We start from the raw sequence: 18381 nt of genomic DNA, 5'->3' as shown, positions 1-18381 counted from the left end.
TTGGATACTTAGATGCGATCACCACTACGATGAAGGGTGTGTTGGTGGGTCTCAAGGTGTTATCTCTAATCACTAAAACTTAGGAGAGACGGTCTTTCAATTAGTTACTGAGAGACCAGTCTTTGATACCCTTTTATTTGTATTTCGTTACCCTTTTGTTGTTAATTGTGACATAGTAATTTCGTATCTATTTACCTAATAAATATACTTATTTTATCTTTAATCGTGATTTGTACCTATTTTATTACTTTTATTACCGTTTTTTCTTAAAATTGTAAAATAATCTCTCAATAAGCTTATTGAGAGACCGTCTTTCAGGAGACCTACTCAGTCACACTAAGGGCTTGCCTGGAATCCATGGAATAATTCGAGGATAAGTTTTAATTGGTTGATAATTACGAGAGAAGTTAATTATTTGGGTAATGAGTTCATTGATGATAGGTTTGCCATAAAAGTAATGATTACTAAATAAATGTTTTACTCCCTTAATCATTAACCAGGGGAGAGGGCGAGTAATGTATTACCCTTCCAGCCTCCAGGAGGTGAATAATTACCCTAATGTACGTCAAACATAGAAAATGCACCTTAACTATTACTCCCATATTCATTCCCCTCCTTTTATCCTGAATCCAAGCAAGCCCTAAAACTTAGGAGAGATGATCTTTCAATAAGTTACTGAGAGACCAGTCTTTGATACTCTTTTATTTGTATTTCGTTACCCTTTTGTTGTTAACTAGTATAGAAACCCGTGCTACAGCACGACAATTTTATAGGGGTAATTCTAGAGATTTGGAGTATTTATATTAATTTTATAAATTGAATATAGGTTTAATTTAATGTACATGTACTTTTTTATATAAATTATAATCATATGAAGGCAATTACAGCCATTGTAAAGCAGCTTAATTATCAGTGCCAACATCCATCGAGGCAATTTTTGTAGTTTATTATCAGTGCCAATATCATTTGCAAATCTCAGTGCAATATCATTTGCAATTTGGGAGATAATCTCATTACAATATTGTGTATTGGGTATATAAATTGCGGAATAATGGTGGTAGAATATTTTTAAATATTGTAGTGTTTATAAACTGCCATTTTATTTTATTGTTCTTCATTTTTGTGATTTTCTTTGTATATATTTATTATTGTTCAAAATAGATTGAAGATTGATAGCAATTATTTGACATCAATATTATTGTATAGGATTTCGTAGAAGGAAAATTTCATATATGGGGTATAGTGATTGATGGCTATAGTATTGTTTAGAATATTCTAGAAGAAATATCCCATATATGGAGATATTGATAGCCGTAAATAATACTGTATTATTGATCATTGATTGTGTAGAGTAATTTGGGTTGACTAAAATATTTTGATTGTAATATATTATAAGGGGATATTCTAGAATAGATTATATTCTAGAATAGAATATTCTGTATGAGGGAAAAGGTGAGCGGGAAAGTTGAGCGGGAATAACACAGTTGTGTTATTCTTTTAGTCTATAGGGGATTGTGACATAGTAATTTCGTACCTATTTACTTAATAAATTTACCTATTTTATCTTTAATCGTGATTTGTACCTATTTTATAGCCTTTATTACCGCTTTTTCTTAAAATTGTAGAATAAGCTTATTGAGAGACCATCTCTCAGAGGATCTACTCACATCCAAAAGTTAGGGGGTGTTTGGTAAACGGCGGATTGAGAAATTTTCAGCATATTCAAGGCTTTTAACATGTTTGACTCACCAATCTACTATTTTGAGTGTTTGGTAAATGACATATTGAAATAGTAGATTGTAACTCAATCTACTGTTTTCTAATATGCTGCTCTATCCAGCATATTCACATTAGTAGATTGTGAAATATGAATCCGTCAATAATCTACACATACATACAACAATCTATTAACCAAAATTTACCAAACACTTCTACTAAATCTGTTAATTGAAATATACTAGTCAAACCTGTTAGTCCAATCTGTCATTTATAATCTGGTTGACCAATCTGTTTCTGCTAATATCAATCTGTTTTAGGCGGAATACTTTACAGTTTTTTATTTCTATACGAGTAATATTTTAGGAAGTTATGATTTATGAAGATTTGATAAGATTATATTTCCTATTAAATATTTTATTCAATAATTATAATAATATTATTTAACAAACTATCCGAAAAATCTTCCAAATATTCGAAAATATTCCAAAAAATCAACGTGAATTAACAAACTATATAAGTCTTTATTCCGCTCATAAAAACATAGCTATCAAAAATAAAAATAAAAATTCAATTACTTCTTTTTTTTTTTTTTTTGGAACAAAAATTCAATTACTTCAACAACATCAACATGCGTACTAATCTCAATAAACGTAAAACCAAAGTTGGCAAGCAAACCATCAAAAAAGATCGCAAAAAAGATGTAGAAGAAGAAGAATATGTAACAACAAACTTCTCTTTAAAAATCGCTACACATGTAATTCAACAAAATTTGTCAAATAACAAGAGTATAATTTGTTCGCCGGTGTCGATCGATGCTATTCTTAGCATCCTAGCCCTCGGAGTCGAGAATTCGACGCTAGACCAATTACTTACTCTACTAGGCCATGGCGACGTGAGTGGATTGAACACCACGACACGTAAATTACGTGCCATTCTTAAGGTTACGCATGATGACGATGAAGATGCACCCAAGATATCGTTTGTTAATGGGTTGTGGTTGAATCAACGGTTCTCGTTGAAGGCGGACTTTCAGAAAGTCTTGAAGGATGTTCATAAGACTGATGCTAGGGTTGTCGATTTCGTTAATCAGGTACGACAGTAATTTTACATTTGTTTACTTTTTTATACTCTGTATAAGATTTTTTAAAATTAAATTAAAATAAATAATTAGAACTGGGTTTGTTTATGGTTGGATGACCTACATTGCGGATATTGACCCCCCAAAAAAAGGAACGGTAGGTATACCTAGACCGTGAACCGCCAACCATCACACTAAAAAATAGGTTCGATCTATGGTCACGTTGTGCTCCAAAAATGATCTACTAAAATGATTTGGGACGGAGGCCGGGATTATATTTTTAAAATGAATTGTGTTCTTTTTTATACTATATCGGGTTTTATTCAGATTCGGTCCAAGAATCTCTCCCATGAATTTTAACCCTGTTGTATTCTCTAGAACTTCTAGAACTTTGATCATTAAGTTAGAACAACCCCTTACAAGTTGATCTAAGTAGTCATATGTCACCTTTCATCACATTACTTTTTACACTAACAAACTTAATTTTATGTTTTTAAAGGCGGATCAAGTAGTTAATGAGGTAAACTCATGGGCTGAACAAGAAACAAAAGGATTGATCAAACAAGTTCTTTCCAGAAGCGATATTAATTCCGACACGCTTCTATTTTTGGGTAATGCATTGTATTTTAAAGGAAATTGGAATAAATATTTTAAGTCAAAAAATACAGAAGATGATGACTTTAATCTTCTCAATGGCGATAAAATTCAAGTTCCCATGATGAACCAATGGCACGAGTACTTTGAGTATCGAGCATCAGATAGTTGTCAGGTTCTAAAGATGCCATACAAAGTAGGGAAATACACAGACAGTGACGACGGAGATGATGAAGAAGAAGATAATGAGACGAAGGAATTCTCAATGTATGTCTTTCTCCCGCGTGAGAAGAACGGGTTACCAAATCTCATGAATGAGATCAAACTTGATGCAAATTTGTTCAAGAAGATCAAGTTTGTCAAAATCACTCATCTTTCAATCCCGAAATTCAAATTTGAATGCAATGTTGCCCTTAAAGAGGCTATGAAACAATTGGGCTTGTTGTTGCCATTTGAAGAAACCTGTAAGGATTTTTCAGGAATGACGGATGTCACTGAACCGATCTATGTAAGTGATATATCCCAGAAGTGCTTTGTTGAAACTAATGAACGTGGGACGGTGGCTGTAGCGGTCACTCGGATGGGACTTGCTACCCAAGCTGCACGAATTACTAAACCCCCTCCGCCTCCAATAAACTTTGTGGCCGATCACCCATTTATGTTTGTGATCAGAGAAGATGTTTCGGGTGCTGTACTTTTTGTTGGGACGGTACTTGATCCCCGATAGAGTAAAACAAGTCCTAATTTTCTAGTCTTCTTTAGTTTCTTTATTTTCATGCATAATAATAAAATATTTATTATTTCTTTATTTTCATGTATAAATATCCCGGATTGTCGAATATGCTTCTGTTCCAACATCACACATTACAATTTCATTAACATATTCGATAATCATCAATAATCATAGCATAACATTCATTTACGTATTGATTTAGTGCGTCTCACAAGCTCGGAACAACGAATATGCTTCGTCGGCTCCTACATTCACATATTACAATTCCATAAATTAACAAACTAGGAATTCATTGAAATACTTCTCGATGTTGTCATCAATTCAGCTAAATAATTCCGATTCGTGATTTTAATATTACTATTCAGCTAACATGAATTAAGATCAAATCAATTAATATTCGACATCCATATTACAACCAGGGGCGAAGCCAGGATTTAAAATAAGGGGTAGCGGAAACAAAATATCAATAACCGTCGAATAATTTGAGTATCACAAAATATTTTACGAGATGTAAACATCAATACATAACATATATATTCAAGTTACAAAACAATTGAGATTAAAAATTATAAATAGGATTTTTATAAAGGAAGCAAATTGCATGATAATACCGAGCATTTTTTTACATAGACAATAACAATGCTAAGAATTTGGTAAATTAGTAAATTACAATTAAATTTTGCAATATACTTTTTTACTTATCACTTATATTTACAAATTCACCATTTACCAATTAATTTTCGCTTCTAATTCAAATTAGAATTATTTTTACGTATTACCCTTCAAGAACGTACTTTTCTTATATAATTAGCAACAATAATGCGATTTTGTATTATAATTCACATCAAGTACGAAATTATTTCCTTGGTATTTTAGATATATTTTTAATTTTTTTTTAATTTTGCAAAGATGTGCACAATTATAAAAAAACCCAGAACTATGAAAAAATACTATTAGATCTCTAATAACCAAAATTAATGGATATTACAAAATTAATAGATATCTTCCCAAAAAAAAATGAATTGCTTCCCCCAATAGAACGATGGATTTGAGCTTATTTATGGAAGAAAATAAAAGTTATTGGCTATTTATAGCATGTTGACATACCAATGGAAAAAATAAAAAAAAAATTGCTTCCTTTAGAAATCGAACCTCTGTCAACCATGTGGGGTATAAAATTTTTACCACTGAACCACAGACTTTATTTAGTCAATATGCTTCGCTTGTTTTATTTATTTTTGACGGATGTTCAGATCTATTTGGGGTTGCAAAACTGCGTCGTTTCAACCAATTTTTTTATTCTTGGGGTAGCAACTGCTACCCCTTGCTACCACGTAGTTTCGCCCCTGATTACAACGGAGTTTACCTCATCCTGAAAGATGAGTAGGTCTTCTAAGAGACGGTCTCTCAATAAACTTATTGAGAGATTATTTTACAATTTTAAGAAAAAGAATTGAGAGTTTTTGTAGTATTCTACTCTATAGATATTAAAAAATTTATTTTATTAATGAACTTACGTAAAGTCGCCCTACACAAATATTAGTGCATAAAAATCCTTCCACGAGTAATTAATTATCTCTTATAATGCACCATCAATGCCAATCGATGATTATAATACACGGTTTTCGAGATTATCCGAATTTCGTCCGTGATTGGTTTAGTGCACACCGACAGACTCATATTCCATCCGTTGCTCTGCAAATTTTTTTGATGCTGCTTTGTCTGACATTAGAAACTGTCCGTGTGATTTACGGACATTTTTGTTAGGGGACCCTGAAATCCCGAAAACCGTGTATATATTACTTCATTTTGAGCCGTTCGGGATGTTTTACTAGGTCGTGTTTCTATTTTTCCTCATTTTTCTACCACGTGTCCAGGGGCGCTTCAGAAGTTATCATATTCAATTTAAGCACCATATAACAAGTATAAAACAAATTTCAATTAATATCCAATTTTCGTCAAAGACTGATTTGTCACACATCGACACTCTCAAATGTCATCCTTTTTTCGGTACAATTTGTGAAGTTGCTTTAACTGATGTGAGAAACCCTCCGTGGGATTTACGGACATTAGACGTACTAAATGTTGCGCTAAAACTTACAGAGGAATAGTTTTGCCGCCTCTATGCTCGCATTGACTCGAATCTGCACTAAAACGGTTCATGAAAAAAAAAAAAAAACATGCAATGCACAATAGTAAGATGCATAAGCTAAAGATGTCCATTGTTGAAGAAGCAAAATACTCTGTAGCTAAGTACAATTAATAGAAAATTAGGACTTATTTTATTCTATCGGGGATCAAGCACCGTCCCAATAAAAAGAATAGCACCCGAAACATCTTCCCTGATAACAAACATAAATGGGTGATCGGCTACAAAGTTTATTGGAGGAGGAGGCGGTTTTGTAATTCTTGCACATTGGATACTAATTCTCATCCGAGTGACAGCGGAAGCCACCATCCCACGTTCATTAGTTTCAACAAAGCACTTCTGGGATATATCACTTATATTGATCGGGTCAGTGATATCCATCATTCCTGAAAAATCCTTACAGGTTTCTTCAAAGGGCAATAACAAGCCTAATTGTTTCATAGGCTCTTTGAGGGAAAGATCGCATTCAAATTTGAATTTCGGGATTGAAAGATGAGTGATTGTGTCAAACTTGTTCTTCTTGAACAAATTTGAATCAATTTTGATCTCATTCATGAGATTTGGTAACCCGTTCTTCTCACGCGGGAGAAAGACATACATTGAGAATGTCTTCGTCTCATCATCTTCATCATGATCATCTTCGTCACTGCTGTCCGTGTATTTCCTTACTTTGTATGGCATCTTTAGAACCTGACAACTATCAGATTCTCGATACTCGAAGCCCTGGTGCCATTGGTTCATCATGGGAACTTGAATTTTATCGCCATTGAGAAGATTAAAGTCGTCAACTTTTGTATTTTCCGACTTAAAATATTTATCCCAATTTCCTTTGAAATACAATGCATTACCCAAAAATAGAAGAGTGTCATCCTTAATATCGCTTCTGGAAAGAACTTGTTTGATCAATCCTTTTGTTTCTTCTTCAGCCCATGAATTTACCTCATTAACTACTTGATCCGCCTTTAAAAACAAAAAATTAAATTTGTAAGTCTAAAAATTAATGTGATTAAGAGCAATACATGGATTTAAATTTCATTCGATTTAAATTTTTATTTCTTTAATCAAAATACAATTAGTAACTAGAAACATGAAAAATATAGATATCGTCCATTCATTACATAGGATCAATATAGTTCTAATGATTTATTTAGATTTAAATTAAAAAATATTTTACAACGAATAAAAAAGTGAACAAATGTAAAATTACTATCGTACCTGGTTAACGAAATCAACAACCCTAGCATCAGCCTCATGAACATCCTTCAAGACTTTCTGAAAGTCCGACTTCAACGAGAACCGTTGATTCAACCACAACCCATTAACAAACGATATCTTCGGTGCATCTTCATCGTCGTCAAGCGTAACCTTAAGAATAGCACGTAATTTACTTGCCGCGGTGTTTAATTCGTTCACGTCGCCATGTCCTACCAGAGTAAGTAGTTGGTCTAGCGTCGAATTCTCGAGTCCGAGGGCTAGGATGCTAAGAATAGCATCGATCAACACCGGCGAACAAATTATGCACTTGTTATTTGATAAATTTTGTTGAATTACATGAGTAGCGACTTGTAAAGAGAAGTTTGTTGTTACATATTCTTCTTCTACATCTTTTTTGCGATCTTTTTTTACGGTTTGCTTGACAACTTTGGTTTTACGTTTATTGAGATTAGTACGCATGTTGAATTTATTGAAGTAATTGAATTTTTTATTTTTATGTTGATAGCTATGTTTTTATGAGCGGAATAAACACTTATATAGTTTGTTAAGTCACGATGATTTTTTGGAATATTTTCGAATATTTGGAAGATTTTTCGAATAGTTTGTTAAATAATATTATTATAATTATGGATTAAGATATTTAATAGGAAATAAAATCTTATCAAATCTTCATAAATCATACAACTTCCTACTCTATAGATATTAAAAGAATTTAAAAGTGAACTTACGTAAAGTCGTCTTACACAAATATTATTGCATAAAAATCCTTCCTCGAGTAATTAATTATGTCTTATAACGCATCAACAATGCCAAACGATGATTATAATACACGGTTTCGGGATTATCCGAATTTCGTCCGTGACTGGTTTAGTGCACACCGACAGTCTCAAATTTTATCAATTGCTCCGCGAATTTTTTAATGTTGCTTTGTTTGACATAAGAAACCGTCCGTGTGATTTACGTATATTTTTGTTTCGGGAACCTGAAATCTCGAAAACCATTTATATATTATACTCCATTTTGAGCCGTTCGGGATGCTGTAGTAGGTCGTGTTTCTATTTTTCCTCATTTTTCTACCACGTCTTCAGGATCGCTTAAGGAGTTATCATATTCAATTTAAGCACCAACTAACAAGTATTAAAAAAATTCAACGAGTATCCGAATTTCGTCCAAGACTGGTTTGTCGCATATCGACAGCCTCAAATGTAATCCGTTTTTCCGTAAAATTTGTGAAGTTGCTTTGTCTGATGTGAGAAACCCTCCATGTGATTTACAAACATTTTTGTTCCAGGACCCTGAAATCCCGAAAACCATGTACTCCCTCCATTCAACTCCACTTTACATGTTTCTTATTTGCACACTATTCACAAGCGGACATTCAACTTCAATTTTCTCTCGATATATAAGTTAAAATATATTCATGTGAGATCTTATTTGATTCGTCTTTAAGAGTACATTAAAAATATGTAACTTTTATAATTTTTGCAAATACATAGCTAAAGATATTTACCGCGTAAAAGTCGCGTTGACAAACGTGATAAAACAAACATGTAAAGTGGAGTTGAATGGAGGGAGTATTACACTCCATTTTAAGGCGTTCGGGAGGCTGTACCGGGTCGTATTTTTATTTTTCATGATTTTTCTACCACGTGTACAGGGTCGCTTCAGAAGTTAACATAATCAATTTCAGCACCAAATAACAAGTATTAAACAAATTTCAACGAGTATCTGTTTTTCGTCCAAGACTGGTTTATCGCACACCGACAGACTCAAATGTCATCCGTTTCTTCACAAAATTTGTGATGTTGCTTTGTCTGATGTGAGAAACACTCCGTGTGATTTATGGACCTTTTTATTCCGGGAACCTAAAATCCTGAAAAACATGTATTACACTCAATTTTGAGTCGTTCGAGAGGTTGTACCGGCTCCTGTTTCTATTTCTCCTGATTTTTCTACCACGTGTCCAAGGGTCGCTTCAAGAGTTATCCTATTTAATTGCAGCAACAAATAACAAGTATTAAACAAATTTCAACGATTATCCGATTTTCGTCCGTGACTGGTTTAGCGCACACCGACAGTCTCAAATTTCACCCGTTGGTCCGCAAAAGTTTTGAGATTGTTTTGTCTGACCCGAGAAACCGTCCATGGGATTTACAGACATTTTTTTCCGGAACCTGAAATTCTGAAAACCGTGTATTATACTCCATTTTGAGCCGTTCGGGAGGCTGTACCGGGTCGTGTTTCTAGCTCTCCTGATTTTTCTACAACATGTCCATGGTCGCTTCAAGAGTTATCCTATTCAATTTAAACACCAAATAACAATTATTAAACAAATTTCAATGAGTATCCGATTTTCGTCCAAGGCTGGTTTATCGCACATCGGCAACCTCAAATGCCATCTGTTTCTCCGTAAAATTTGTTAGGTAGCTTTGTCTAGCCCGAGAAATCCTTCATGTGATTTACGGATATTTTTGTTCCGAGACCCTGAAATCCCGAAAACCGTCTATTATGCTTCATTTTGAGCCATTCGGGAGGCTGTATCGGGTCATGTTTCTATTTCACCTAATTTTTCTACCACGTGTCCGAAATAAAGATGGCAATAAGTGTTAGCGTTATAGTTGGTGGGAGGATATTTGGGAGATGGCTGGTGTATATGGCTAACTGGTATGTTACTCCAATTTTTCTGATTAACTCACGTACCCGTGTCCAACACTTCATACTTGGACAAAGGTATAACACTTTGGCCACCTCAATTTAAGTCAAAATATTCATATTTTTCATTAAAATGGTAGAGTTTGACACTTGAAAATGTAGCGTATCGAATACTTCTAAACGAGTCTGAAAAACACACGGCAAATGTGCATTGGCGAATTGGAATGGTCGGTTGAAGGCTTATACCACTTTCCTTTCGGAAGTATTGCTAAACAATTGTAGTTTCATGTTTGTTTTTTATGGGGGTGTTTTAGGCATGTTGCTGCACTAAATGTCCCTTCTATGGAATTAAATGACGCATTTCTAATCCTTTGCAATTTTCATTTCTGTTTTATTAGCACAAGTAATACAGCCTGATTGCGACAGAAATCTGATCAAAATATTTGATACTCCGTACAAATTTGTGTATAATGAAACAATGTACTTCCTCCGTTTTTATATGATGTACCCATTTGTTGAATATATGAGTGGAGTATTTTAATAAAATGGGTACATCATATGAGAATGGAGGAAGTATGCATTACTAAACATTAAAATCAACAAAGATCATCAATTATTTCTTATAAATGCGAAACAAAAAAGCGAAGTAGAATAGAAAATTAGGACAGTGACTTATTTAATTCTATCGGGGATCAAGCACCGTCCCAACAAAAAGTACAGCACCCGAAACATCTTCCCTGATCACAAACATAAACGGGTGATCGGCCACAAAGTTTATTGGAGGAGACGGGTAGTCACGTATTCCAGAAACATATATATTATGAGTGACAGCTGCAGCCACCGTCCCACGTTCATTAGTTTCAACAATGCACTTCTGAGTTATATCACATACATAGATCGGCTTAGTTACGTCTATTATTCCTGTAAAATCCTTACAGGTTTCTTCAAATGGCAATAACAAGCCCAATTCTTTCATAGGCTCTTTAAGGGCAATGTTGCATTCAAATTTGAATTTCGGGATTGAAAGATGAGTGATATTAACGACCTCGAGATTTTCAAACAAATTTGCATCAAGTTTGATCTCATTCATGAGATTTGGTAACCCGTTCTTCTCAATCGGGAGAAATACATACATTGAGAATTCCTTCGTCAAATCCAAGAATTTCCCTGTTTTGTATGGCATCTTTAGAACCTGACAACTATCAGATGCTCGATACTGGAAGCACTCGTGCCATTGGTTCATCATAGGAACTCGAATTTTATCGCCATTGAGAAGATTAAAGTCGTCATCTTTTGTATTTTCCGACTTGAAATATTTATGCCAATTTCCTTTGAAATACAATGCATTACCCAAAATTAGAAGGGTGCCCGAATTTATATCCCTTCTGGAAAGAATTTGTTTGATCAAACCATTTGTTTTTTGTTCAGCCCATAAGTTTACATCATCAACTACTTGATCAGCCTATTAAAGTAGAAAATTAAATTTATTAGGGTAAAAATTAATGTAATTAATTAGAGCAATATAAGGTTGATATCAAACAATTTATTAGAGATCCATGAGCACTTTGATAGAGTTGTAAGCGTTTTTTTTACTTTAATCAGAATTATCGACTTTTCTAACAATGTTAATATTCATGAAAAATTACACCAACGGGCCAATTGGGTCAAGCTAGAGTCAAGACAATTTGGGTTGTTCGGATTTGTAAGAATTCGTGACAGGTCAGGTAATTTTGTGTTAGGGTCATTTTCAAGTGGTCTATTGTTAACTTATTTGGGGTAACATAAACCTACATTTATAAACTTTCTGGTTTGGTCTGATTAGTTATACCAGATCTAACACATGTTCTAGTTATCCTACTCGACTCTAAGCCGAATAAAACAATATGGCTATCTTATAAGAAAAAAAAAAAACAAAAAAATCTTTTTTACTTTCTCAAACTTTACTCCCTAATCCGTATATTAATAAAAAAAATGATTTTTTTATTTGTGATGGATAGTGCGCTGAAGATGGATAGTGTCCCTCTTACAATAAGGTAAGTGGGGGACAAATGGAGCACCCCATGAATAATGTCACTTGCATATTGTGAGGGGTATTATCCGTCTTCAGTTTGTGACAGATAGTGTCCGTCTTCATTGAGATTTTTTTTTTTGTGAAAATCCATAAAAATAACTAACCTTTCTGAAAGTCCGCTTTCACAAAGAACAAAAAAAAAAGTAAATAAACGTAAAGTATTGTTGTACCTGGTTTTCGAAATCAACAGCCCTAACATCAGCCTCATGAACATCCTTCAAGACTTTCTCAAACTCCGCTTTCAACGAGAACCGTTGATTCAACCACAACCCATTAACAAACGATATCTTCGGTGCATCTTCATCGTCATCATGGGTAACCTTGAGAATGGCTCGTAATTTACTTGTCGCGGTGTTTAATTCACTCACGTCGCTATGTCCGAGCAGCGTAAGTAACTGGTCTAGCGTCGAATTCTGCACTCCTAGGGCTAGGATGCTAAGGATTGCGTCGATTGACACCGGCGAGCAAACCACGCTCTTGTTATTTGACAAATTTTGTTGAATTACACGTGTAGCGATTTTTAAAGAAATTGTTACAAATTCTTCATCATCTTTTTTTACGGCTTGCTGGGTAACTTCGGGTTTAGGTTTTTTACTCTTACTGAATATCTTAAAGCAATTTTTCATTTTTTATTTTTGATAGCTATGTTTTTATGTACGCAATATGAACCTTATATAGTTTTTTTTTAAGTCACGTTGATTTTTAGAATATTTTTATTATTATTATATTTCACCAAAAAAATTTACGTATTTATTATGATAATGAAATAATAATATTATCAAATATCTTCATAATCGTATCCTACCTACTGTAAAAGATTAGGAAAAACCGTAAATTTCCAACCTAAAACACAATAACCTAGAATTTACTTTATAGGTATTAAAAAGAATCCCACAACCGCTAACTTTGGTGTGCATCGGATAAATATAGGTAAAGTTGCATTACGTGTAAAGACCAATTCTCTATTGCCGCTCGAAAAGTTTATGTTGATTGATATTGATTGGTTCAACTAGTTGAAACTTCAATGATTTGATCTTAATTCATGTTACCTAAATAGTAGTATTACGATTATGAATTGGAATTATTTAACTGAATTTGATCGATGACCGAATTTTCAGGAATAGAGAAGTGCTTCAATGAATAAGCCTAGACGATCGAATTTGTTTATGAAGTTGTAATATGTGAATGTATGAATTATGATGCTGGCCGAGCCAAAGCATATACGATAATCCGAGCTTAGATGCACTAAATCAATACGGAATGTTTTCCGATGATTAATGTAGATTATCGAATATGTTAATGAAAGCAAAAGCATATTCGATAATCCGAGCTTAGACGCACTAAATCGAACATTTATTGAATGTTTTCCAATGATTAATATAGAAAGGGTTTTTCTAACCTATGCCCACTAGGCATAGGATAAGAAACCTAAAAAGGAAATAATTAAATGTTATTTTTATGGAAAATTGTAATATTCTATAACTTTTTACTTTTCTTTACAAGAATGCATTTAATTCTTTCCTTTTTGAGTTTCTTATCCTATGCCTATTGGGCATAGGTTAGAAAAACCGATATAGAAATTAAACTCATCAAAGATCAATTATTTCTTAAATATGCAAACCAAAATACTAAAATAGCTAAGTAGACTAGAAAGTTAGGACTTATTTTACTCTATCGGGGATCAAGCACAGTCCCAACAAAAAGTATAGCACCCGAGACATCTTCCCTGATCACAAACATAAACGGGTGATCAGCCACAAAGTTTATCGGAGGAGGCGGTCGTTTAGGAGGTGGTGCAGCTCCGCAATAAATCCCCATCTCAGTGACAGCGGCAGCCACCGTCCCACGTTCATTAGTTTCAACAAAGCACTTCTGAGATATATCACTTACATAGATCGGCTCAGTGACATCCGTCATTCCTGAAAAATCCTTACAGGTTTTTTCAAAGGGCAATGACAAGCCTAGTTGTTTCATAGGCTCTTTAAGAGCAAGATCGCATTCAAATTTGAATTTCGGAATTGAAAGATGGGTGATTTTGACAAGCTTGAGTTTGTTGAACAAATCTGCATCAATTTTGATCTCGTTCATGAGATTTGGTAACCCATTCTTCTCTCTCGGGAGAAAGACATACATTGAGAATTCCTTCGCCTCATCCTCATCCTTCCCATCATTCTCCGTATCCTCATCATTCGCATCATTCGCCTCATCCTCGTCATCCGCATCATTCTCCTCATCCTCATCCTCGGAATACGCTCCTATTTCATATGGCATCTTTAGAACCTGACAACTATCAGACGTATGATACTCAAAGCGTTGGTACGATTGGTTCATCATGGGAACCCGGATTTTTTTGCCATTAAGAAGATTAAAGTCGTCATCTTCTGTATCTTCTAACTCAAAATAATTAAGCCAATTTCCTTTGAAATACAATGCATTACCCAAAAATAGAAGAGTATCAGAATTAATATTGCTTCTGGAAAGAACTTGTTTGATCAACCCTTTTGTTTCTTTTTCCGCCCATGAGTTTACCTCATTAACTACTTGATCCGCCTTTAAAAACAAAAAAGTTAAGCTTGTTAGTGTAAAAAATAAATAAAAAATAAATAAATTAGAGCGATATATACTCATGAGAACTTAGATCAACCGGTTTGTTGTTCTAGCTTAATCAAAGGTCTCGAGTTTCAAACTGAGAATACACCCGTGTTAAAACTTATGGGCGAGTCCTTTAATTACGTTTGATTAAAACAACGTCCATAAAAAATAAAAATAAAAAGTAAACAAATGTAATATTATCGTACCTGATTGACGAAATCCACAGCCCTAGCTTCAGCATTATGAACATCCTTCAAGACTTCCTGAAACGCCGGTTTCAACGAGAACCGTTGATTCAACCACAACCCATTAACAAACGATATCTTCGGTGCATCTTCATCATCGGTAACCTTAAGAACGGCACGTAATTTACTTGCCGCGGTGTTTAATTCGCTCAAGTCGCTATGTCCAAGCAGCGTAAGTAACTGGTCTAACGTCGAATTCTCGACTCCGAGGGCTAGGATGCTAAGAATTGCATCGATCGATACCGGCGAGCAAACCACGCTCTCGTTATTTGACAATTTTTCTTGAATTACATGTGTAGCCACTTGTAAAGAAAAATTTGTTGTTACAAATTCTTCTGCAACGTTGGTATTACGTTTCTGACCCATGTTCAACTTCTTCAAGTAATTGAGATTTTTGATTTTTGATTTTTGATTTTTGAGAGCTATGTTTTTATGTAGGCAATATAGCCTTATATAGTTTTTTAAGTTGATTTTTTTGGAATATTTTGGAACAATAAGGAAACATAATCCTATCAAATATCTTTATATAAGTTATAACCATCTCGGACTTACTAAAAAAGATGTGGTACTAAAGGCAATAAAATAGGTACAAATCATGATTAATGATAAAATGGGTACATTTATTATGTAAATAGGTACGGAATTACTATGTCACGATCAACAATAAAATGGGTACGAAATACAAATAAAAGGGTACGAAAGATTGGTCTCTCAATAACTCGGTGAGAGACTGTCTCTCCTAAGTTTTAGTGAAAAAAGATTAGGAAAAGCGGTAAATTTTCCTGCCTAAAATACAATAACCTTGAATTCGGCTTATGATGATATTAAAAGACTTCGTTTTATGTTAAATTTAGGAAAAGCCGTCTTACACAAATATTTATGCATATGAGAAAATGCTAAGTATTAAGGACACTCCTAATATCAAGCAAGTAGTTAACCATATCTCTAACTCTTAGCAAGATAATATTCAGTTGTTATTATCCTTGACTTAGTATATACGTACATATTGCATTCACATGTATAGTTGCTATATCTTAGGCTTTAGATTAGTATATAATAGATGCAACCCTTGTATTGTAATTCAAGTAATACAATCATAATCATTCACATTCCAATTCTTTATCTTATATGGTATCAATCGCCTTCGATCCTTCACATCGTATTCCTTGATCATGGCTCACAACGCCCTTGTCGTTCCCAACAATGCTCAACCCGACACCCCTATCATTTTTGTCAACCTTTCCCAATGCACCAAACTAACCACTAGCAACTACACGCAATGGGCTTTTCAGATCAGGTCGTTTCTTGAGGGTCTTGAGTTGTTTTCTTATGTAGACGGCTCAAACCCTTGTCCTGCTGAAAAGGTTGTTGTCAACAATGTCTCCACTGCCAATCCTGCCTTTTCGACTTGGACACGGCAAGATCGTCTTCTTCTTGCCTCCCTCGTCGGTACCCTAGACACCTCTATTGCACCGTTAGTAACCCAGTCCAAGTCTACTCGCGAGGCTTGGGCTATCCTTTCTTCGACCTTTGCCAATCCCTCTCGCGGTCATATATTGCAAATTAAAAACCGTCTTGAGGCCATCACCAAATCCCCTACCCAAACAATCACTGACTACATGCACCAAATCAAAACATGCACCCTAGAACTCGCCAATCTAGGTAAACCGATGGATCCGGAGGACATTACTGCGAAGGTTCTCCGTGGTCTTGACCAAAACCGCTACCGTTACTTTAAAGAAACTGTTGAGGCTCGCGATGAACCCATCACCTTTGATGCCCTTCACGAGAAACTCATTAACTATGAACTCCAAAATCCCGACACAACTAGTACCTCCCCATTACCCGCTACTGCCTTTGCTGCCCAAACCCGCCAAAACCAGAACCGTTACCCTCCTCGTGCACCCTCTCCCTTCAACCCACCTGCTGACCCGCGTAACCCACCCAAAGAGGCACCGGTCTGCCAATATTGTGGTTACAAGGGACATACCTTTCTCAACTGTCGTAACTTTACGAAAACTCATCCTAGTGTTGTCATCACTCCTTATACTCGCCCAAATCGTCCTCAAACCTCGCGCCCTCAAGCACATACTGCCTCCACTACGGTGACCCCTCATGAGTCGTGGTTGGTTGACAGTGGTGCTACACACCATCTTACCAATGATCTCCAAAACTTGTCCCTTCACGCTCCTTATGCAGGCTCCGATGACGTGGTCATTGGCGATGGTTCTTCGCTTCCTATCGCCAACATAGGTTCATTCGAATACTCTTTTCATTCTCATAAATTGTCCTTTCGTAATGTCTTACATGTTCCTCTCATCTCACGAAATATTTTGTCAGTGTCTCAGTTTTGTGTTGATAATAATGCAATTATTGAATTCTCACCCTCTGCCTTTTTCTTTAAGGATATCTCGACGGGCCGGATAATACTCCAAGGCCAAATTGATCGTGGTATCTACTCTTGGCATCCGTCCTCTCCTAGTGTGCACCTTGCTGTTAGCTCGCCCTCCTTGGTGTTATGGCATCACCGTCTTGGGCATCCGTCTTCAAATATTTTTTTCCTTCTTAAGCGCAATTTCAATTTATCTAGTTCTACTTCCAGCTTTGATTATTGTAATGCTTGTCGAATAAATAAATGCCATAAACTTCCGTTTTACGATTCTACACTTACATCAAATGCTCCTCTTGAATTAATTTTTTCGGACGTATGGTCATCTCCAGTTGAGTCATGTCAAGGCTACAAATATTATGTATTGTTTGTTGATCATTACACAAAATACTCATGGTTATATCCCTTAAAACGAAAATCTGATACCTTTAATACATTCACTCAATTCAAACTCCTTGTTGAAAAATTCTTTAAACGACCCATTATCCAATTATTTTCCGATAACGGTGGCGAGTACATTAAAATCACTCCGTCACTTCTCCAAAATGGCATTACACATCTTACGTCTCCGCCTCATACTCCCGAGCACAATGGGTACGCCGAAAGGCGTCACCGTCACATTGTCGAAACCGGGCTTTCTTTACTATCTCATGCTCAAATTCCTACTACCTACTGGCCAAATGCAATGGCTACTGCTGTTTATCTCATAAATAGATTACCCACTTCTACTCTAAACAATGACTCTCCGTTTCTTCGTCTCTTTAACTCGTCTCCCAACTACAATAAACTCCGTGCTTTTGGATGTCTTTGCTACCCTTGGTTACGACCCTACAACTCACATAAACTTGATCCAAAATCAATTCCCTGTGTCTTTCTTGGTTACTCCTCTAGCCAAAGTGCCTACCATTGCTTAGATCCTACCACAAAACGGGTTTACACCTCGC

The 18381-nt window shown here is 35.2% G+C and overlaps 4 protein-coding genes across 4 annotated transcripts; 1 reads left to right on the top strand and 3 right to left on the bottom strand.

Moving 5' to 3' along the window:
• The first annotated feature begins 2265 nt into the window (after positions 1-2265).
• On the top strand, positions 2266-4199 carry LOC141658510 (serpin-Z2B-like). Its single transcript, XM_074465446.1, has 2 exons — positions 2266-2809; positions 3297-4199. Exons 1-2 carry the CDS (start codon positions 2348-2350, stop codon positions 4116-4118), a joined length of 1284 nt encoding a protein of 427 aa, XP_074321547.1. The 5' UTR covers positions 2266-2347; the 3' UTR covers positions 4119-4199.
• Positions 4200-6324: 2125 nt separating this feature from the next.
• LOC141586185 (serpin-Z2A-like) lies at positions 6325-7991 on the bottom strand. Its single transcript, XM_074407332.1, has 2 exons — positions 7489-7991; positions 6325-7233 (listed from the first exon to the last, which is right to left on the bottom strand). The coding sequence occupies exons 1-2, from the start codon at positions 7945-7947 to the stop codon at positions 6412-6414; spliced, it is 1281 nt and encodes a 426-aa protein (XP_074263433.1). The 5' UTR covers positions 7948-7991; the 3' UTR covers positions 6325-6411.
• A 2638-nt stretch (positions 7992-10629) lies between these two features.
• LOC141658509 (serpin-Z10-like) lies at positions 10630-12843 on the bottom strand. Its single transcript, XM_074465445.1, has 2 exons — positions 12382-12843; positions 10630-11602 (listed from the first exon to the last, which is right to left on the bottom strand). Exons 1-2 carry the CDS (start codon positions 12835-12837, stop codon positions 10823-10825), a joined length of 1236 nt encoding a protein of 411 aa, XP_074321546.1. The 5' UTR covers positions 12838-12843; the 3' UTR covers positions 10630-10822.
• Positions 12844-13814: 971 nt separating this feature from the next.
• LOC141658508 (serpin-Z2B-like) lies at positions 13815-15544 on the bottom strand. The gene is made up of 2 exons (XM_074465444.1): positions 15010-15544; positions 13815-14761 (listed from the first exon to the last, which is right to left on the bottom strand). The coding sequence occupies exons 1-2, from the start codon at positions 15412-15414 to the stop codon at positions 13883-13885; spliced, it is 1284 nt and encodes a 427-aa protein (XP_074321545.1). The 5' UTR covers positions 15415-15544; the 3' UTR covers positions 13815-13882.
• Between the last annotated feature and the right edge of the window lie 2837 nt (positions 15545-18381).

The sequence above is a fragment of the Silene latifolia genome, chromosome 6 (genome assembly GCF_048544455.1).
Source record: "Silene latifolia isolate original U9 population chromosome 6, ASM4854445v1, whole genome shotgun sequence".
NCBI lineage: Eukaryota > Viridiplantae > Streptophyta > Magnoliopsida > Caryophyllales > Caryophyllaceae > Silene > Silene latifolia.
The sequence above is the reverse complement of the archived record's forward strand: the minus strand, read 5'-3'. Positions and strand labels throughout refer to the sequence as shown.